The sequence below is a fragment of the Typopeltis vanoorti genome, chromosome 1 (genome assembly GCF_054136105.1).
Source record: "Typopeltis vanoorti isolate ZY-2024b chromosome 1, IOZ_Tvanoo_1.0, whole genome shotgun sequence".
In the NCBI taxonomy this organism is placed as follows: domain Eukaryota; kingdom Metazoa; phylum Arthropoda; class Arachnida; order Uropygi; family Thelyphonidae; genus Typopeltis; species Typopeltis vanoorti.
This window is the reverse complement of record NC_143549.1, coordinates 162,933,734-162,957,737: the sequence shown is the minus strand read 5'-3', so window position 1 is coordinate 162,957,737 and position 24,004 is coordinate 162,933,734. Positions and strand designations below refer to the sequence as shown.

At 34.5% G+C, this 24,004-nt stretch overlaps 1 protein-coding gene across 7 annotated transcripts in view; it reads left to right on the top strand.

Annotated features, from left to right (window-relative positions):
* Window positions 1–24,004, top strand: part of LOC150110591 (kinesin-like protein KIF14) — a 716,770-nt gene that overhangs the window by 571,899 nt on the left and 120,867 nt on the right. For all 7 annotated transcript variants that reach the window (XM_090399877.1, XM_090399854.1, XM_090399845.1 and 4 more), the window contains 2 exons: window positions 11,419–11,609; window positions 19,803–19,940. In XM_090399877.1, coding sequence (XP_090256003.1) covers window positions 11,419–11,609; window positions 19,803–19,940 — 329 coding nt within the window. The remainder of the gene's footprint in view (window positions 1–11,418; window positions 11,610–19,802; window positions 19,941–24,004) is intronic.

Below are 24,004 nucleotides of genomic sequence, written 5' to 3'. Positions count from 1 at the left end.
TTCGATATTTTATTACCCAATTTTTCATTTGTACATCTAATTCTGGCCATTTTTCTAGATGGTGCGAACAGAATGTTTTCTTGTGTTTGCATAGCTGTTTTAAATGTTCCTCTTGTTTTCTCCACTCACAAACCATTTTTTCTGTTGGTGGTGGACCAAAATGTCTTTCTGCTGCTCTGTTTCCATATTGTTTTGCATAATTTTTCACATTTAATTTATAACTTACATTATATGAAAGTCTTTTTTGTTTTATACTCATTTTTTTAATTTTAAGATAAAAATTTTAACGACTTATAAAAAATAATTCAAATGATCCGTACAAAAGCACATATGTTTACGCACTAACGACTATTGATGCTCTGAATTGGTGATTCACTCACATGCAGCGAGATAACTTAGGTACCTACCTTCAGTGGTGTACTTACTAATTTTATTAACATATTGCGATAGTAATTGAACTTCGCTAACAGCTTCAGTACAGTGTAAAGATTTGTATTTTAATGTTACCTTCGGACCATAAGACGCACCCCAATTTTCAGTCGATTTTTCTATATAAAAGGTGCGTCTTATGGTCCGAAAAATATGGTAATAATTAGGCACAAAAAGTCATCAAACACCTTGAAATGTTGAAAGGTAGCTGGAGTAGATGATGATCAACCATAAATGCTCATAAAATGGAGGTGTTTATTATTATTTTTTTTTTTTTTATATGTGAGATATAAGAGTAACAAAAGAAATTCAATCATTTGATTCCCTTAGCATAGCTGCTTCCTCTGCCCAGTTTATATTGTTATAGTTAGAAGTCTAATTGTTATAATATGGAAGTCCCCCATAATGATCACTCAGTTTGCATTTGCCAGCCAAATTTGAGTAAACATTTCCTATTCAGCACGCCAATATTTCATGGTTTATAGCAGCATCCTACTAAATATCTTTTCCTATAAGCTTCTATCTCCAAAGCCATTAGTGTCATTTCTGCTCTAATTCTTCCACCCTGAGAGGGTGAAATTCATCTCTTATCATGGATAACACCCACCACTGCATTTACTTCCCTGTTCTACTGAAATATGGTGTACTCTTCGATTTCTATTCTTTCTGTCAGAACATCTTCTCCAGTTAACCCAGGTTTTACTGATACTAACAGTCTTTTGAGAAACTAAGTTGATCAATGAAACAAACTCATTCCCTTTATTCCTAACGTTCTTGTCTCATGCACTTTGGCATTTGCATACAGAAAAAGCAGTTCATTTCCAGTTCTTATATAGTTATTTTTACTCCCCACATACTCTACTTGTCTCTGCAGTATAATATGTATTTTCTCAAGCCACTGTCCCCCATGTGAGGCCATTCCACCCTTGCAGTTCTAGTTTCCTTGCCTTAACACATCCATTTGCCCAGAACACAACAGATATCCAAATACTTGTGTCCTTGTATGATCAAATTTAATCCATCTCTTACATACGAGGGCGATCTGAAAAGTTCTCGGCCTAACAATGAAAAAACAGATTTTTAATTTCAAAATTATTTTTATTTTTCAACATAATCTCCTTTAAGACTAATACATTTATTCCAGCGATGCTCCAGCACCATTATCCTGTCCCTATAGTTGTTCTCAGTAAGATCTGCAAAATACCCCACTATAGCTTCAATCACCTCTTGATTCAAAGAAAAATGCTGACCAGCGAGGAAGAGTTTTAGTTTTGGGAAGGGATAGAAGTCAGAGGGAGCCAAATCTGGGGAATAGGGTGAATGTTCCGACAATTCATAGTGCAGATCTCTTAATTTTCCCATTGCCAAAACACCTTTGTGGGCAGGTGCATTGTCCTGATGAAAGATGATTTTTTCCTTCTGCAAACCGGGTCTTTTCTGATGAATTTTTTCATCTAGTCTGGTTAAAAGATCGGAATAATATAACCCAGTTATTAACCCTTTTCAAGATAATTAATAAGCAAAATGGCTTTAGCATTGCAAAACACCAATGCCATCACCTTTCCTGCTGATGGAACCCACTTTGTCGTCTTTGGTGTTGAACAACTGGCTTTTGTCCACTGTTTTGATTGCTGTTTGGATTCTGGTGTGTAATGGTGAATCCAAATCTCATCCATAATAATAAAGTGACGCACAAAATTACTTTTGTTCTTGTTAAAACACTGCAGGAAGTGTTCAGTGATTTTCATGTGAGTGCATTTTTGATCTGCTATGAGTAAATGTAGCACTCATCTTGCGCAAAGCTTTTTCCTTTGCAATTCTTCCTGCAAAATATATCCTACATTTGAAAGGGGAATGGTAAATCCCGTTCTATTTTATAGACGGGTCCGAAACTCGGATCAAAATCCATGGAGTTTCATGCCGAAAAACTATCGGCAGGCCCAAGTGTAAATGCTCACTTGGGTAGTACAACATCAGGGCAACCCCATGCAAAGGTGCAGCAAGCTCCATCACTAACTTTAATATTCTCTCATAATGTAAAACCCAGTTCCTAAGAGATGTATATATATATTGTTTTACATTATGAGAAGAGGTCACTACCCAGACTGATTTCAACCTTTTTTGAGGTCTCATCAGTGAGTAGGTAGCCCTGGAATATCAAGGTTTTTAAGTGAACACGAACTTACATACCTTTACTATCGAATTGCCAAAGTGGTGCACTCCTATATTGTTAATAATCTTAATTATATATCTTAAATATATTTTATCTTAATTATATATCCTACGTGTTCTTTTTGAAATACCTATAGTCTCAGCAATTTCACACACTTGGACTCGCAGGTCATCCAATACCATATCGTGCACTTGATCAATGATTTCTGGTGTTGTTGAAAGTTTTTCACTTGGTAATATTATAAATTAAAAATACCAAGAAATTATATACTTGGGTAAGTAAACAAAGTTTGCACCTGAAGTATCTTTCAGGACTGGGGTAACGCATGGCAAAGGTGGTATAAGTTCTTATCACTTGCCTCAGTATCCCATAATGCAAAACACATCTCCTTGCAGACATGTATAATGCTATGTATTAAGGGAAGGGTCACTACCCAGATCTCAATAAAGGTGTTCGACCTTTATTTGAGGTCTCATCAGTGGGAGCCAGACCCAGAAGTGGTAATGATACTGAGGTGGAAGTAATGGAGAAGTCATATTTCCATATACCAGTTGCCAAAAGATGTAACACCTTATTATTAAAAATACTCTAGATTAGAGATAGTTGTTGAAAGTTTTTCACTTGGTTATATTATAAATTAAAGATACCAAGAAATTATATACTTGGTTTAATCCATTATCCAAGTGTTAGCAAAGTGGACATGTATAATGCTATACATTTTATATGTCTGCAAGGAGATGTGCATTGCATTATGGGATACTGAGGCAAGTGATGAGAACTTATACCACCTTTGCCATGAGTTGCCCCATTTCTGAAAGATACTTCAGGTGCAAACTTTGTTTGCTTACACATGGATAATGGATTAAACCAAGTATATAATTTCTTGGTATCTTTAATTTATGATTTCTGGCGTTGTTACACATTTTGGATGTCCTTCATGTGGATCATCTTCAAGGCTAGTACGGTCACGTTTAAACTCAGCATGCCATTTCTTAATTGTTGAAAACGAAGGCGAAGAGTCCCAATAAACTTTTATGAACTTCGAATGAATTTCTTTTGGCGTTAAACCTTCTTTTACAAAGAATTTTATAACCGCACAATACTCAATTTTATCCATTTCAAGGGATACAGACAACACTTTTGCTTCAGACAGCTGTATAAAACAAATTACATGATAGAATGACTTGCAGTTTCACATGGATGCTTATGAAAGATGTACGAACTTAGAGAAAAAAAATTGTGATTGTGCCAATAGTGTTTCTCGAGAACTTTTCAGACCACCCTCATATAGCAAGAGATGGATTAAATTTAAATTTCTGTTCTCAGTTGTACTCCACTTCTTCCTAAATGTTCTTACCATCATCATACTTATTATTAATGCTTTTATTCTCCACTCTGCATCTGCATTATTATTCCACTGGCAGCACACTTGCTATATCATTCTAAAATCTCTTGCTACGTGATTCATGCTGCCTCTCAGGGTCAGTTATCTCCTCTACATTTTCACCTCACCTCACTGCCATCACTACTCTGTTGTTCCTCCTGGCTATCACTCAACTCTGCACAATCATCAACTCTTGCTAGCATCTGTGACTCTTCTTCTTGCCTTTCTCCAGTTATTTGTCTGTCCTATTTGTGTATATCATCTTTTTCTTTCCTTTATTGTCACACCTGGCATCATTCTTACACTGGATAACCCTCTAATCTTGGGGTCATGCCTGGATGACCAGAAAGCCTGCTAGGCTGCATACTACTTTAATGTGCAAGAGAAATGGCAGTGCCTCTAGCATAGTTGTTCAGTCTAAGTCTCGGCTCTGGAACGGTTCCAAGGAAGCTGAAAGAGGACAAGTTAGTTCCATTACTTAAGGTTGCTCTTGCTCCTAGACAGAAGTAGCAAATTATGGACAGATTAATATCTCAGGAGTGGTGGTTAAAGGCAAAATTCAGCAATGGGTGGATAAGAATACCCTACTCCAGTGCTCAGCATGGCATAAACGGTTGAATCTACCATAGTAAATTACATATCATAATAGAGTAACAGCAGAATTAGATAACAGAAATGGCTACACCATGATATCACTAGACTTTGCAAATGCATTTGACAGCATACAGCATGGAAAACTATTACAAAAGTTGGAGGGAATAGATATGGCTCTGGTTGTAGGGATATGGAGTTAGCTGACACACCAGAATGTATTGTATGGTGGAGGGAATCAAGGCAAACAAGAGTAACTAGTGGAGTGTCTCATGGCTTTGTACTAGGACCACTACTCTTTAAATTGTATGTTAATGATATAGAGAATGATTTAAGGGAGATAGTCAGTTGTTTGCTGATGATGATGCAAAACTGGGAAGGGCAATGGTTGGTAAAGCTGATGAAGATATTCTGCAGGATGATTTAAGTAAATTAGCATTGTGGACAAAGGATAATGGTTGTCAATAGATTTTATATTTTATAATGTAAGGTTATGCTTTGGGATGAAATTATTTATATATACCATGGATATATAAATTGATAGCATAATGAAATTCAGGAAATTGATGAGACTGTGGATTTAGGGGATGATGTTGGATGAAGTTGAAGTTCAGAGGGCTTGTTTGCAAGAGTTGCAAAGCATTACTTAGTTGTTGAAGGACACATTAACAAGTAAAAATAGGGTAGTTCTGAATAAGTAACACGTCAACACAGTTGAAAATATTTAATTAAGATGGATTAATTACAGATCTGTCAATTCGCATATCATGGATCGTTGTGAATAGGTTGATAAGGAAGTTGTGTAGGAGTGTTGTTACTAGAGGTGTGCGACTAGATGTTTTTCTTTGATAGTGATGAATGAGCAGACATTCATTCCCAGGATTAGTTGAGTGCCATTATAGTGAATGAATAAAGTAGTATAATAGGTATTGTGTGTATAAAGGTTGGTGGCAGTCTCTCATGATGGGTTTTCTGACTCCATGGAGATCCCATTCCATTCATGTGCCATATATCTAGGATTTTGACTACAATGATGTGCATCATGTTTAACAACTACAGGCACATGGAGATATCCATATAATAATAATTATTAGTATTTTTGTATATCATTTTAATTTATGGATGTAAGAGCTGGATTACAAATCAAACACTTGATCAAAAGACTGGAGACCACAAATATGAGAATTTTGAGAAATGATTAGGAAAGTGAACAGATTGCATCAGTGGAATAATCATGTTAAAAATGAGGATATTATGAAGGACTTGACATTGTTACCGTTCAGGAATGTGTGTATGTGCACGTGCGTGCATGTGCAGAACTAATATCAGATATGGTCACTTAAACAAAATGAGATGGGAAAGATTAGCAGAGCAAGTATTTTTTTCTAGAATAACAGGAAAAGTGCCAGAACTAGGCTGATCAAGACAGTAAGAAATACCTTAGAAAAATGAAATATGAGTTTGGACAGTATTTGGAGAGAAATTAGTGCCATTGTATATCCTGTACATCCTTCTCCTCCCCAGGGGGTATATATCAGTAATTTAATGATAATTATCTTACCAGTTTGCACTTTTTCACAAGATATCAGTTTATGCTGCTTGCAATTTCTATAAATATCTCAGTCAGAATTGACATGAGTAATTTTTCACTCTTCTCTAAATCTGTTAAAGCATGTGCAGCAGATATTCAAGACTCAGCACTTCATTTCCGAACGGACTTAAATATTTTTTCCTTGTCATTCATTCCTTTTATTGTAGTCTTTTGGAATAGTTGTGCAAGTTGAAAAACAAACTATCATGCATAAAATTGTCTCCCCCTACACCCACACTGAAAAAATAATGGCAACTTATTTCATATATCCCCACTTTCGAAGAACTCAGATACGGGCAGCCCTCAATTTATGCCTCACTTCCTTTCCTGAAAAAATGGACGTAAACCGAATCGCCGTAAAACGAACCTAATTTTAATGGGAGTTACAAAGTTATGTTCCACACAGTCAAAAAATATGCACATGAAGTATGTGTAACATTATTATATTTAAAGCTTTGGTAATACATACATACATATTTGTTAAAATAAAATTTATTAAAATAACGAAAACGAAACAAAATTATATACAAAAAATATGAAACTTCGAAAAGATATTACATATTTTTATGTTGAAGTTCCTGGTTTCGGATCACCTGTATTTTGAAAAAAGTATCCAGTGTTAACTGCCTAGTTTTTCTTTCTTTAAGGAGTTCAGTGTAAGGTCAAATGGATGCGATTACTCTTTTTTATGTTCGCACTCCGTTCCCAATCGTGGTCCATTTTGCAGAGTTCATCAGTCAATGTCTCTATGCTTGCAAGGATACGCTGTAAATCTGCCATTTTTATATCTCTCAGGGGATCTTTGTTTTCTTTCTCCTCCTTTGGATGTTGACTTAATTGTTCAGCTAATTTTTTTAAGTCTTAATTGAAAAGTGGTTTATCATGGCTCTCTAAGACTTCTGTCACATTTTCAGCTGTAGTATCATCCACTCCCACTTCTCATGCAAGCTTGGTAACATCAGTAACATTCTCCTCTTCTCTAATTTCTCGAAGTCGTGCTGGAAGAAGTTTTCGGCATGCTCCTTTTAAATACTTTGCTGACACTTCGTTCCAAGCTGCCTTGATGTTATTAATGCCCTTCAAAATATCGAATGACTGCCAATAGTCTTTAATAGTTTTTCCTGATGTGTCCAAGACTCTTACCATTTCCATAAATGTTATACGGAGGCTTTGAAGATTGATATAATCCCCTGATCCATCGGTTGCAAAAGCGATGTTGTGTTTGGGGGCATGTAAACAACCTTGACATCCAATGGTGTTCTTACTTCACCAAGGTTTTGAGGATGTTCAGGGGCATTATCCAAGAGAAGCAATGCCTTGGCTGGCAAATCATTTTCTTTACAGAAGCGAAGCATGGTAGGATAAAAATAATTTGTGTACCAGTCTATAGAAACATCTTGTGTTACCCAAGCTTTCTTGTTCCATTTCCAATAGTGTGGCAGCATGGCTTTTAGACCCTTGAAGGTGCATGGTGTCTGTGAATGGTACACCAACATTGGTTTAAGCTTCAAAGTTCCAGAGACATTTGCACCCAACAAAAGCAGCTTTAAAATCTGGAGCGGAACGCTCTTCACAGGAAATGAAGGTGTGTGATGGCAATTTTTTCCAGTAGAGCCCAGTTTCTACTGGAAAAAATTATATTTATATAATTAAAATTATAGTATATGATTAAAAAATTAATTATATACATGGTATATAATTACATACTCATCAACATTAAAAATGAGATCTGGAGGATAACTTGTTCTACACAGTCTTGAAATTCTTTAGGAAAAGCAGCTGCTGCTGCAACATCTGCACTTGCCGCCTCACCACATAATTTGACACTATGGCACTTACTTCGAGACTTAAATTTCATGAACCAACCTTTGCTTTCTAAAAATGTTTCTTCGCCTCCATCTGTCTTTTTAAGATCCTTAAATTGTTTTTGCTTTTTCAGTTATAACAGCCTGCTTCAGAGGAATGTTTTTCTGATTCAGGTCATCCACCCATAATGATAATAATTTTTCTATTTTTTCATGAAGTTTACCCCTGCTATAACGTACATGTTTTGCATTTAGTGCTGTGCCATAGATTGTTGTGCAGACTGTTTTATTCTATATGCATTTTTCGTAATTGTAGTAACAGTTGATGGAGGTAAGCCTTCTTAACACCAAGTTCTGCTAACTTTTATGCACTTCCTTTATCAGACATGGTATATAATTACATACTTTATCAATTTAAATATGTATGTATGTAAAAAAAATTAAATAGAACAATTAGGTAGATTCAACAGTAAAACTAGGTTTGATATATATGTATCATAGTAGCTCGGTAAACACTGAGTGCCTGCTAGCATTGTTTCTCAGTCAGACTACACTACAGTAAGAAAGCACGCACAGGCATCCGGCATTATTGTGAATCGCCGTAGATTGAATCGTCAACCATCGTAAACCGAGGGCTTCCTGTACTTATATTCTATCCTCAACAGTATCTCCTTCCATCTGCAATCTGTCTACAGGGTGTCCACATTGAACCTCCCTAGTTTCAACTTGTTACTACTACTACTTAAGTGTATGGACCATGGTGTTGAAATTGTACAAATGATAAGGAACACTCACCAAGTTTTTGTAAAAAAAAAAAAAAAAAACTGATTGAAACTCAGTTTGAACAACACAAACCTTGCATATTTCTGCATTTCAATTTTTTTATTGTTCTTTAAAACTAGGGAGGTCCAGTGTGGGACACCCTGTACATTATACCTTTTGCTCCTGTTATTATATGCTCCTCAGTCAGTAGTGTATCATTTAGGCCAATGTTTATTTAGTTTTCATTTACTAAATTATACCCTTACCTAAAAATATGCTCTTCCATATATTCCTAATATTGCTGACAGGTATTATTTGGAATATAGGATTGTGAGCCTTTAGCATTAGTTACCCTCAGTCATGCAACATTCATCTTTCTCAGTAGCAGCTGCTACTCAATTCAAAAAGTATGAGATTTATGATGAGGAGTTAGATGCGCATGAAAATGAGATGCTACATCTATCAGCAAATGGGTTGATAGATGGAATATCAGCCTATTTGCAAAAGGAATGTTCAGCCAAATTGTCTAGGCTTTTCACATATTTGTATAACTTGAGTCTCAGCTCAGGAATGGAAGGAATGTATGATAGTTCCTTTGTACAAGGGCAGTACAAAAACTGATGTGTCTAACTACCGATCTATTAGTATCTCTGGTGTGGTAGTGAAGATTTTAGAGAAGTTAGTAAGAATTCGCATTCAAAAATGGGTAGACAAACAAGCTATACTCTGCAAGGAGCAGCATGGATTTATTAAAGGAAGGTCATGTTTTAGCAATTTGCTCATATCTTATAACAATGTTACAGCCGAGTTGGATAAAGGGAACGGATACGCTATGTAATGCTGGATTTTTCTAAGCCATTTGATACAATACCACGCAAAAGGCTCTTGGAGAATATGGGATTGGAATATAAACTCTTGACTTGGATCAGGGTTCACAGACCAGACATATCAAAAAGTGGTATACAGTGGGTATGAATCTGGCAGATTTAAGGTGAACAGTGGTGTACCTCAGGATTCAGTCCTTGGGTCATTATTGTAATGATGTGCAGTCAGATGTGCAATTGTTTGTTGATGGTGCAAAGATAGGTAGGGCAATCAGGGATGCTACTGATATTCAGTACTTACAAAATGATTTGGATTGGCTGGAAATTTGGGCAAACAAAAATGGCTGTCAGTTAAATACTATTAAGCATAAAGTTATGCACTTTGTCATGATTAGATTTCCAGTGGCATATTATATTAGTGCGGTTATGTTACTAGAAACTGAGGAGGCAAGGGATGTTGGCATATTGGTGGATAGGAATTTGAAGTTCAAAGGTCACATAGCAAAAGTTGCAAATAAAACTCAGTGGATAATTGAAATGTTGAAGCGAACCTTGACATTTTAGGATAAGGAAGTCATTTTGTCTCTTTATAAGGCTTTAATAAGACCACACCTGGATTACTGTGTGCAGATCTGGTCTCCCGGATTCCAAGGGGATAAAGAAGCTATGGAAAGAATGCAAAGAAGAATTACAAAGATTATATCTGGATTATGAGATTTAGATTATGAGGACAGATTGCAAGTATGTGAATTACAGACTGGTTAACAGGAGAAAGAGGGGTGATGTGATAGAGGTCTATAAACTTTTGAATGGATATTATAGGATAGTGGCTAATGAAATTTTTTGTTATATTGAAGTCGTGGAGAGAGAGAGAGAGAGAGAGAGAGAGAACATGTGGGCAATCCAGGGAAGTTAAGTTTGTTCACAGTCAAGAAAAGGCTAAGAGCTAAGTTTTTCTCTCACACGACAGTGATTGAGTAGAATAGTTTGCCTTTATGGATAGTGAGTGCATCTAGTGTGAATGAATTTAAGGGAAGATATGACAGCTGGTTTGGATGATTTATAGTCTCCCTCGACGAATCCTTGACTCCCTAGAGGTCTCAGATAATAATAATATCATAATATGCATAGTCATTCTATCCATGTAAGCGTTCTTCTGGTTTTGCTCACATTATTTCTTTTTTACTTTGATTCAGCTTCTCTACTATTTACATAGAATATTCATCTTACACCCTAACTCTAATTTCACTACAAATTATAGTTGACAAGAAATTATTTTATTATTATTATTATTATTCAGGCCTCCATGGAGTTATATGCTTGGTTTTTATCTTACTTTTATTCAAGTGTGAAGAAACAGAGGTTTGTAAACATTAAATATCTTCACAGTGCAAACCAAAAGTTTGCACTGTGAACAAAATGTATCAATGAGACCATCTGGTCTCCTTCATACAAGGAAATTTTTTTTTGATTGGTTTAAATACTTTATTTAATTGGTTTAAATTACCTTTCATCTGCACACATTTAATGTAAGTAAGATAGTGTTGTCTTTGTGATAATGATGGTGATTAGCATAAATTCTCTTTTTATTAGTTATTGATTACGTGGATGTGGTTGTTGATGATGAATCCTCTGTGGTTTAATTATTGTCTTATCAGGTGTTCATTTGAATGAACAGTTGCTGAAATCCATCAGAACAATTGTATAGTTACAATTGCTTATTCTTCGTGAAAAACAGTATAATCTTTATCAAGTAAAACAGTTTTATTGGTGTGATTTTTCATGTTTTTATCAGTTGAAACTGAAAGTTTTAAATGTCATCAGCTATAGTTTCTAAATTTATCAAAAAAATCTTACAGAATCAACTGAATTAATTACATTAGTGTCATCTTATGAGTCGCTCTATGCACATAGTTTACAGCTTTTAAGTCAGTGGAATACTGTGGATCAAAATACAACAATGAAGTCTATGGATTTATTAGTAAAAATATCCAAATCTCTAAGAGACTCCCTTTTGAGGATATCTAAAGCAGTCACTTTTATACTTCAGGTAATGAGACCAAAATTTGCATGTATTATTTTAATTATAACTGTAAACAAGTATGATTCTTGCTGTATATATGCTTCAACATGCAAAAAAGTTACACATGCATACAGACCTTGATTTACACAAATTATCTTGAAAAGTCTATGGGAAAAAAATTTAATTGATAAAAAAAAGATTACTTACACACCACCTAACAGTGATCTTCAATAAGCAGATGGCCCATGTGTTGCATGGATGTATCATCACGTCTTGCTTTATTTACTGTTGAACATGGATGTTTTGTTTATTTATATTCATACACTTTAGAAGATGATAATCATGCTATGTGAAATTTGAAGGAATGGTACAGTTGGAGAAGATTGATGCTTTAATCTGTTAAGACATTTATGAACAGAAGAATGAAGCCACTATTCAGTTCACCTCTTGATAATTTTATAAGGGAAGGTTGAATGGCAAAATTGAACTTTTTTTTATTTCTCTATTTTCTCATACTGGTATACTGTATTATATTACTTCTTATAAATAATTATTAATTTTAATATGTAATTATAATTACATATTAAAATTAATTTGTGCATGCATCCTGTGAATGAAACTAACAGAAATAACTTTCCAAACAGTAGAAACAGACTAAATGCATGGGTAGGTTAAATTTGGTTTATGTAAAATTCATGTTATGTAAAGATTTGTGGAAAGTAATTGTTCATGGATTATCCAAATATTAATAATAACATGGAAATTCACTGTGAAAATGCTCTGGATATTTGACTTAATATCCAGAACACCCTCTGTCCAAAAAAGAAACCAAACTTTTTGAAAATAGAAGAAACTAGTGGCGCTACCTGTTGTATCTTTTTGTTGTCGAAAGTGGCAACCTTCATTAGTGTTGTGTCAACTGTTTATGACATTTGTTTCATTAGAAGCTGAGTTATAGTGCCAAGAGTGACAATGTGTTTTGACAAACAGTTGGAAAATGAGTTCCAAACAGAGCTGCGATTGACTTTTGTGTTAAACTTGGTAAAAAATTTACCGAAATGCATCAAATGCTTCATCAAAGCATATGGTGATGAATGCTTATCCCGTATACTGAAGTTTACGAGTGGTTTAAGTGATTTCAAAGTGGTTGTGAGACGCTTGAGGATGACGAAAAGCCGGGCCGTCCAAAAACTGGACTGAGCGAAATTAACATCAAAAAAGGGCGTGATTTCATCAAAGAATACCCAAAGTCGTCCATGAGATTGATTGAAGATGAATTGAGGATTCCAAGATCAACTGTGCACAACATTTTGACTGAGAGTTTTTGGGCATTCGTAAATTGAATTTGTGATCTGTTCCCCACAAGTTGACTGACAACCAAAAAATATATCGAATTGAACACTGCAAGGACCTCTTAAAACCTCTCGTAAGGACTCAAACGTCCTTGAAACGATTGTTACTGGTGAAGAAATGTGGTGTTTTGAGTATGAGACCGAAACAAAGCGTCATAGTGTTGAGTGGAGACCACCAGAAGAGGGACATCCGTAAAAAAGTCGCTTGGAGAAGTCAAAAGTAAAGACAATGCTGATTTGTTTCTTTAATTCCAAGGGCATTATCCACAAAGAATTCATTTTCTCCTGGCCAAACGGTCAGTGGTGAGTTTTATCTCGAAGTTATGAAGTGATTGATAGTGAGAATTTGTTGTGTACGGCATGAATATCGTGATGCAGGCAGCTGGTCACTTTTGTACGATAATGCACCATCTCATCGTTCGAACATTGATTTAGCACCCTGTGACTTCTTTCTCTTCTCCCGATTTCATTTGCCGATGAAAGGAAAGCGATACGACACCATTGAAAATGTTCAAGTGGTAGTAACCACGATCCTCAACAGTATCCCAAAAATCGATGTAAAAAAACTCATTTAACGAATTAATTGACTATGGCAAATGCTGTATCAAAGATGAGGGAGAGTATATTGATTGAAATAAATGATTTCAATAATTATAATTTTAAGGCCTGTGTAGGTCAGTGGAAGTGGCGCTTGCGTCCTCTGCACTTGGCCACTTGAAGTTAGACTTAGGTTCTAGTCTAGTCGCTGACTGGAGGAACTTTTTCTAAGCCTGTCTTCAACCGGTTCCCGAGTTAGTTGATCTCTGGCACAGGCAAGCGGGTTTTTCGTCCCGTAAACTCAAGAAAATCGACCGTAGTACCTACATTATTTCAGACAGTGACATATCTTGTTAGGGTTAGGTACCAAGAGATGGCAGCACTTGTTTGCCAGCCTCTTCATCGGTGGCTGCTATAATTAGTGATAGACATGGGCCAGCTATCTCTGATTGGCTACCGGTGGAGATTGAACTGCCCACTCAGTCTCCAAAAGCTAGATAGGGTATAAAGGCCTCACCTACTCTCTATTAGGGAATAAAAAGTGTTAGTTGATTTGATTTTTGATTAATTATAATTGGCCTGTGTTTTATTTTCTATCAAAAGTTTGGTTTCTTTTTGGACAGAAGGTGTATATTATAACTTTTGATGATCACAGGATTCAACATAATGCACTAATAAAACATCCATTATAGTGATATCAGCATGGTTCCATTTGTGTGTGTGTGTTAATTTTTCTCAAATGAAAGGGAATCTTAAATATCAAAAGGTTTGATATTAATTAAACTAGATTTAAAAACAAAAAATAATATGAGGGAGTTTTTAGTGATACCAAAAACTGCTTTGAAAGGTGCAGTAAAAGTGCTCGTGAAATGTAGTTAATTGTTCCTTTTTTTATTTTAATACTATTAAAATACCTATATTAAGCTGGAAATTGATATTTCTTAATGAAAATTTATTGAAATACAGGTTATTAAATTTGTTTTTCAGCATTTTGCCATTGGTATGATGTATCAAAGAAATGCTTAAATTATATTATTTATATTATATTATATTGATTTTCTAAAATTATTCAGATTTTTTTTTTAACATTCTGATTTTGTAGATATATTTATTATAAACACACACAGGCACACATAATTTGAAAAAAAGAAATAAACTCAGAGACTTATTAGCAAACTCTTAGGAAAAATTTGATTCACTGCAGAGGAAGTATAGTGTTGTTTGCTGTGATTTAAAAACCTGAACTCCGTGGTAGACTCAAGTTGAAGATGCAATCTTGGAAAGGAAGAAAGTATATCAAAAATAGCTTGTTAAACTAAGTTAGCAGGTGCCCTCATAGAATACAAAGAATAATGTAAGAAAACTAATAGTGAAGCAAAAGTTATTTGAAGAATTTTCCAGCATTGTACAAGATAATGAGGAAGGTTGGAAAATGTTCTAGAGGTTGTTGCCCCCCTTCCTCTGGCTTTGAAATAGAGAAAAGCATACTGCAAAAAAGAATCAGAATAGTGATAAAATATTCAAGAGGAATACAATCAAGAATACTTGTCAATACTTGATGTAGAGCCAACAGAATATGAAATATTGAAAGGCAGCTGGAGTAGATGATATTTGACCAAAAAATGCTCAAATACAATGGTGTTAGTTTTAGAGTGATTATACTGCATAATTCAGACGACCTGAACAGAAAGTAGAATTTCCGATGATTGGAGTAGAGCACGTACATTGAGGCTCACGGAGGAATATTCATGAACAATGCATTCCAAGGAAGAGTTATACAAATCTTTTTAAAGAATAGGGTAAGAAAAATTGTTGAAGAGAGACTAGAAGTGAGCACAAGCTGGATTTAAACTACATTAGGTTATCATTATCTGATTTTCACTTTAAAACAAATAGTTGAGAAACTATGGTAATATATAAAACTATATTTAAGTTTTGTAAATATGGAAAGATAATGTAATACAACAAGAGAAAATATTTCATAGCCCTGCTGTTCTATGATATAAAATAGGACATACAGAGCAATATATTGCCTATATTTAACAGTTATAAGTCAATATAACTTGGGAGGTACAGGAAGATGATTCAGTATAAAATCAGGTGTATGGTTAGAGTTGACAATCACAACTCTTATCTGTCATCTGTATTTAAATATGACATCATGAAGGAAAGTGGCAGCATAGCTTGATAACAAAATTGGAGATATTTAACCCAGCTCTTTACTTTATGCAGCAGGGTTATACTTCTAAATTAATCCAGTATAAAATTTCAGGATTCTTTAACCAAACTGCATGTTAAGGTTTAAGTGCTAGGTGGAACTCATGTTCGAGGCTTAATGGAGTAAAACAGCATTGGGAAAGGATTAAAATTGATGGTTAATTTTTCCAATATTTTATTTCAGTCACATTTTATATATCCTGGCATAAAATTATAACATACAAAGGCAACAACACAAAACTAAGCAACCCTCCATAGGCAAAACACCAATTCTTTCCTGGAAGCATTCTAGGAAAGGAAGATCTGGGGATTAACATATTTTTTGGCTAGGTGATGCAGACCACCGCATTAGGGAAGATAAATTTCTGTCTTTTTATTATGAGAGATTTTGCTGACTGTTCTATCTTCTTAATTAGTATTCTTATGATCAACTGCACTGCAAAGATGACTGGAGAGCAATCCTAGGCACTTGAAGGGCAACTCAAGGTAATTTAGAAAAAGCTAACTACTTGGTGTCTCTGAATTTTGAATTTTGGTTCTAATTTAGCATTTTGGTTATTTTGCTGTATAAGACTGTTGAAAAAGAGAAATATATACTTTCTATATATATATATATATATATATATATATATATATATATATATACTTCCTATAATGCACAGCAGTATATACACTTTCCAAAGGAAGTGTGCTGTGCATTATTGGGTACTAAGGCAATTGATATGAAATCAGTAGTCTCTGTATACAATTAGTCTAGTAATGAAGATACCTTGCATGTAAACTCAATTTGCATATGCTTTGAGTTAAGGATTAAAACAAAAATAGACTACTTGTTAATGCAGTACTTGAATTAAGTGTATGTTCATTGTTTGGAATGGAATACCAGAATGAAACAGACTGCAGGTGGATTCATGATGATAATAATCAGAGAATGTTTTGAGAAGCCTTGGATGGTAGTTAGAATGGTTATCTCTCAATGTTTCTGTGATTTCTTATTTTAGGATAATGCTATTAACTTTTTCATCGTTGGGCATAGGTGGGAATTAATAGCAGATTTCTTTGTTCATGCGCATATTAAGTACAGCTAAGTAAAGTAAATCACTTTTTATACTAGGAGAAGATACCCATGAAAGAACAATTATGTTCTTTCAGAGATGGTAGGCGAGAAAACTGTACCATCATAGTCTTAAACTTTACTGAAAAAAAAAGTCAACTAAAATTCATCTTTCTTACTTGAGATTTGAATTATCCTCTTTCTGAATAAATAATAGATTAAGCCGTACATATTATGATCTTTTTCTTGACCACTAGTATTAATAAATTAAAGACTAAATTCTGTATGTTAGTCAAGTAAATAATAGTTTAATATCTGTCAGCATTTTCAAAGGATACACTGGTAAGCAATAGAAAGTAACAAAAACTAGGAAACTAACCAACAATTCTAAAAATTATATAAAGTTATCACTGTGCATGATACAATGATATAATACGTGTGTCGCAAGTACAATGTTTTATTTGTTGAGATATTTATTGTAATTTTCATGAAAGTTCATTTCTTTTTGGTTAAAACTCTAATCAGATCTGATTAGAGTTTTCCATATATCTGGTAAGATTAGGCCTTGATTCTTATTTAAGTTACCTGTTGAATGGGCGACTGTAGCAGCTTCATTGAATGTTCTGGAATGGTAGTTCTCTTCTATGTAGGGCATATGACTCATATCCCATTCAATATTATGGTTGGTAGAGGCAAAGTGGGAAGAAAAGCCTGATATATATATCCTGTCTGTTATTCCTTACATAGCCTATGTGTTCTTTCTTTCTTGTTTCAAAACTTCTAAATGTCTGTCCGATGTAATTGATACCACATGAACAGGGTATGCTATAAACTCCAGAGTATTTGTAGAAAGGATGGCTATCTTTTGGTGATCTTATAAACTTTTGAATGGTCTCAATAGGTTTGAAGGTTACTCTGATATTATATGGTTTTAGAAGAAGAGCTAATTTTTTGGATATGGTACTAACAAATGGAATTGTTATAGATCTTTGCGGTATGTCACTAAAGAGAATCTTGTTGATGATTCTTGTAGGGTAGCCATTTAGGGATAGATCTCTGGATATTTTCATTAATTCTTCTTGTAAGTCACCAGGGTCTGTGGTGCACTGTATAGCTCTTTTTTTGAGCATATGAATGATGCTGAGTTTCTGGGATATGTGATGAGACGAGTCGAGATGGAGGTAGTGTCCAGTGTTAGTAGGTTTTCTATATACCAACAGGTTGATGCTATTGTCAGTTTGTTTCTTAATAAGGACGTCTAGGAATGGAAGTTTATTATCTTTATTATATTTATTATTATCTACAAACAACTTACTGGATTAGCCAGGGGTAGCCCTCTCTCTCTCCTTCTTGTACCGACCTATTCTTGGGAAATTTGGAAACTCAAATTTTATCCCAAATTACCCCTAAACCAGCTACATGGTTTAGGTTTGTTGGCGACATCTTCATCATTTGGAATCACAAAAAAGAACTAATAGATTATCTAAACAAAATTAATTGCTTTCACAACACTATGAAGTTCACATTGGAATTAGAAAAAGATAATAAACTTCCATTCCTAGACGTCCTTATTAAGAAACAAACTGACAATAGCATCAACCTGTCGGTATATAGAAAACCTGCTAACACTGGACGCTACCTCCATTTCGATTCGTCTCACCACATATCCCAGAAACTCAGCATTATCCATATGTTCCAAAAAAAGAGCTATACAGTGTACAACAGACCCTGGTGACTTACAAGAAGAAGAATTAATGAAAATATCCAGAGCCACCCTACAAGAATCATCAACGAAATGAAACCCAATACATCAGCTCTATAACAATTCCATTTGTTAGTACCATATCCAAAACTTTAGCTCTTCTTCTTCTATAACCATTTAATATCAGAGTAACCTTCAAACCTATTGAGACCATTCAAAAGTTTATAAGATCACCGAAAGATAGCCATCCTTTCTACAAATACTCCGGAGTTTATAGCATACCCTGTTCATGCGGTATCAATTGCATCGGACAGACATCTAGAAGTTTTGAAACAAGAAAGAAAGAACACATAGGCTATGTAAGGAAACAGACAGGATATATCAGGCCTTTCTTCCCACTTTGCCTCTACCAACCATAATATTGAATGGGATATGAGTCATATACCCTACATAGAAGAGAACTACCATTTCAGAACATTCAAGGAAGCTGCTACAGTCGCCCTTTCAACAGGTAACTTAAATAAGAATCAAGGCCTAATCTTACCAGATATATGGAAAACTCTAATCAGATCATTTAACCAAAAAGAAATGAACTTTCATGAAAATTTACAATAAATATCTCGACAAATAAAACGTTGTACTTGTGACATGCATATTATATCATTGTATCATGCACAGTGATATCTTTATATAATTTTAAGAATTGTCGGTTAGTTTCCTGTTTTTGTTACTTTCTATTGCTTACCAGTGTATCCTTTGAAAATGCTGACAGATATTAGTCAGTGAAACGTCAGATATTAAACTATTATTTGCTTGACTAACATACAGAATTTGGTCTTTAATTTATGAATTTACATAATTCAAATCATGGATGCAAATTATACCACTGAAATTGAAATAATACTATTTACATAACATAGATATGAATCTTGACTTAGATGGTGGATGGTTAGTTTCCTAGTTTTTGTTACTTTCTATTACTTACCATTGTATCCTTTGAAAATGCTGACAGATATTAGTCAATGAAACGTCGGATATTAAACTGTTATTTGCTTGACTAACATACAGAATTTAGTCTTTAATTTATGAATTTACATAATTCAAATCATGGATGCAAATTATACCACTGAAATTGAAATACTATTTACATAACATAGATATGAATCTTTACTTAGATGGTGGATGCATTTTACTTACCATGGCACCGTGATTGGTTAAAATGTTTTCCCTGCATGAATATATCGGAATGTTAAGATTCTCTTGTGAATGTATTTGAAATTGAAGTTTAATAGCTGACTTATAAATGTAAAAATTCTCTTATGAAAATTATCAAGTAGACTCATTTTTATATATTGCAGGGTATCATGAAAAACATTGAGGATCTAGTGAATGAATATGGAGAAAACATAGAAAAATCTATTTTAAATCTCATAACATTATTAGGGAATATTGGAGTTGCTCTTCAACAAATACCTTCTTGGACGGTATTGGAAAAAGTATGTAAAATTGATTAATTTTAGAAACAAAATATCCCAACTGCTTAGAATCTTTCTACTTTATATATTGTTTGTTTCCTAATTATTATCATCACCACATTAATTCATTCACAAACATCCATGTGACAGTGGATTTGAAATTTGAACCTATTGATTGGAAAGTATAAGTGTTATCCATTCAGCCAACCAGGTTACAAATAAAATTGAACAATGGTTGAACATTTTTTTGTATTGAACTGAAGACAAAGTAGTTGACTCTTAACTTAGCTACTGATTTACTCTAGGAACTTAAAATTGCCCTTTTGCTCTCCAGTTTTCAGGAATCAAAATTACATGTTGAAGATTCAAAATATGGATTCTCGAAACCTTGGAGAATTGGCAAGCCTAGAAAACATTGATTGAATCAGCCAAAGGCAAGTGGTGAGGTTGTATGTGAGGCTGTGTCCGTTATGGAGTTCTGATTTTTCCATCCTTTGCAAGGATGGAAAAATCAGAACTCCATAACGGACACAGGAAATTAAAGAGGCAGTGAAGGAAAAGAAGAAAGCATATTGAAAGTTCCTGGCAAATAAGTCAGCCTGTGCTGCTCTAATAGAATACAGAGACAAATGTAAGAAAGCTAAATACTGTGTAAGACTAGCTAAACAAAAGTCATGGGAAGACTTTGGTAAGAACATAGAAAATAAATATGAAGAAGGTGGCAAGATATTCTGGAGGTTGTTGAAAAAGCTCAGAAATGGAGGAAAGAATGTTGTAAAAGGAATTAGAGATGATAAAGGTGACACGAAAACTGGAGAACAAGGTATCATTGAAGTATGGAGTAATTACTTTGAAAAATTTCTAATTGAAGCAATCAGTGACAGCACAGTGTTAAAAAAACACTCAATAGGCGTGCAATCAGGAATACATATCCATACTTGAAGTAGAAAAAGCCATCAAAAGCCTGAAATGTGGAAAGGCAGCAGGAGTAGATGATATTCGACCATGATCAAGTATGGAGGTGTAAAAGTCTTACAGTGGCTTCACTGCATACTTCAGAAGGCCCGGACAGAGGAGGGACAAATTCCAGATGATTGGAGTAGAGTTCTCATAGTACCCATATATAAAAAGGGAAATAAAACTGAATGTGAGAATTACGGAGATATTTCCCTAATGAGTGTTTCTGGCGAGATTTATGGAAGTATACTTGAGAAACAGTTAAGAAGGATTATGGAAGGGAGGATTATGGAGTAAGCTCTGATCTCTTTCCTTAGTATCTCAGAATCTGGCTCCCACTGGCGAGACCTCAATAAAGGTTGAAACTGGTCCGGGTAGTGGCCCTTCCTTTAATGCATAGCATCATACATGTTTTCAAAGAGATGTGCTTTGCATTATATGAGATACTAAGGAAAAGTGATCAGGGCTTACTCCACCTTTTACTACGAGTTGCCTCTGACCTAAAAATACTCCAGGCGTAAACTTGACTTAACTGCTTGTTTGCTTACTTAGGCAAAAAGGATTAAAACCAAGTTTATAAAATTGCTTGGTATCTTTAACGTAATCTATTCAGCATGTTCGGGGAATAGGAATATTTGGTATACTTCTCAGATCTAGGAACATACCAGATTAGATGCACAGTAGATATCAGAAAAGAACACAAAAACTACATCCGCCATGGGAAAACAGGCCTTTCTAATCATGCTCTGGAAACGTTCCACACATTACATCAAACAAGAACATGTTATGAAAGAAAATTTAAAGAGGCATGTGACACTATCATAAAGCAATCAAACAAGATGGTTTCAAAATTTCTAAGTTACAGTCAACACATATGCTACCCTGATGCTAATGCCCACCCTCATATTGTATTGTCTAGAGTACAGTAACACTAATCTTTATAAACAAAAATAATGAAGATCACATTAATTATTGGCTACTTGAATGCAAAGAAGTAAAGAAATCTCATCAGTAAAGAAATGGCAACAGAAGCACCAAGGTGTTTTTTTTGAAAGGACTCTAACAAATACAATAATCAGGGCTGAACAAATTATTCATATCTCACTTGTGCATAATTTATCAATAAGAGTTCCATAAAGTTTATAGAAACAGTGGATATTAAAGATTATAACATTTCAAAATATGTAGAAACTTTGGAAGTTTCAAAATTTTGACCAGAGAGCTTATGAGAATTCAATCCTTAGCATCAGGGTTGCCTTGGCTTGCACTGCTTAAAAGATGAGCATTGCCCAAGCATCTGTATAGTCACCTTTCATTAGTTCATTTTGATAAAGGTTTCACTGGCCTGACAGCTGTTTCGAACTGGTTAGTTCTCTTCAGAACGCAAAAACTCTCATTCAGTACCAAAGTAATGTGATATCAGAGTTGTGTTTTTCGTGAGCCCCCGTTGCTCAGTCGTTATAGATGAAGCCCTTTGGTCAGAAAGACCACCTGGGTTCGATTCCCATCATTGACATGAGGATCTGGTCTCTTTAGTCAAAAGAGACCTTTATCTGGTCTTTTTTTGACTAAAGATGAGTTAGCCAGTCTCGGAGGTAGCGTTTTTTTTCACCCGGAAACTAGGGATTTTCATCCCCAGAACAGGCAAACCAGCCCCATATGCATCTACAGACATAGTACACACCGGGTGGCATAGGACTTTAACTACCTTATCCTCAAGTTAGTTGTGAAGTCCGAGAACATAAACTTTGACACTGTAAAAGGTAAAAGAGGAGGATTAAGTAAATTAGTAAAATATTTCATAAGTATGGCTCTTTCTTTGATAGTTCCATACGATGATTAGGGTATATCATGATTAGAAAAGTTTTTTTTTAAATAATTAAGAAGAGCTTCTTGCCAGCTAGCAAAATACACTTGCCATTGGTGAATGGGCAGGCATATTTGTTTAGCACTTGCAACTATTGCACAGGCAAAGAATTAACAGGACTTAGCTATATACTTAATATAAAGTGGCAGGAATAAGTATGTGGGGTTTAATAACTAGATCTCAAAAATAACAATTTTCTTTGATTGGCTAATATAATTTTTTTAATTAATTTATTTTTATTTGATTTAATTAGTTTTCACTATGAAGGTTAGTCTAGAAAAGTTAGTCAGTTTTTAGGTTTAGCTTATAGTGGAGTGAAGTGACAGTGGCTCTTGTCAGTACAGCTATGATCACCTGTTGTGCCTTGCACAGCAGGTGATCATAACTGGATAGAAAAGTAGAGAAATAACTATCAGATCATGACCATGGTAATTGTGATGATCTGATTTCAGCAAGCCTTCATATGAACCTGCCAATTGAAACATGCCAAATGGATTATTGGAGATTATAGAATAAAAGAATTTCTTAACAGATCAATGACAAAGAATAGTTCAGTGTGAGAATATCTAATACTTAATATCAAGCATTAAGTTCACTTTTGAGACCTTGTTATTTAATGTGTTCATTAATGTTTTAAGTTCAGAGGCAGAGTAAATTTATCTTTGCTGATGGTATGAAACTGGGTAGAGAGAAGTAAACTTTATAGACTGATCTCATTCCTATGGACTGTGCATAATTCATCTTGGAGAAGAGCTGGGATGATTCAGTTTTAAAAGAACTTTTAACTGTCATAAATAATTTTCCAGAGGATCTCTCAAATCATTGGCATATTGTAACTTAAAATTACTTTAATATTGTATTGTTTCTCTTTAATAAATATTTGATGAAAGTGATTTAACCTAAGATAAATCGCTTTCATCAAAGCGATTTATCTTAGGTTAAATCTTAGGTTAAATAAATTTTGCAAAAAATATTTGCAAAAATTTGATAAAATTTAATGCAAAAAGATATTACACAACTTTTTATTCATCCTGTATGATACACACCTTGGGAATGTTTAATAAAAACCACATTTTAGAATTGCTGGTTATAACTCCCCATACTGGCTGAAGTTGAGTTGAGGATCATCATCATCAAATTCCTGCCATGTACCCTCAAGGGGTGTACAGGATATGACAGTACTACATGAAAAAATTACATCATTACTAACTTCCTATCTACAATTTTCCTCCAAATCAGTCTTTTACTTGTCAAGACTCCA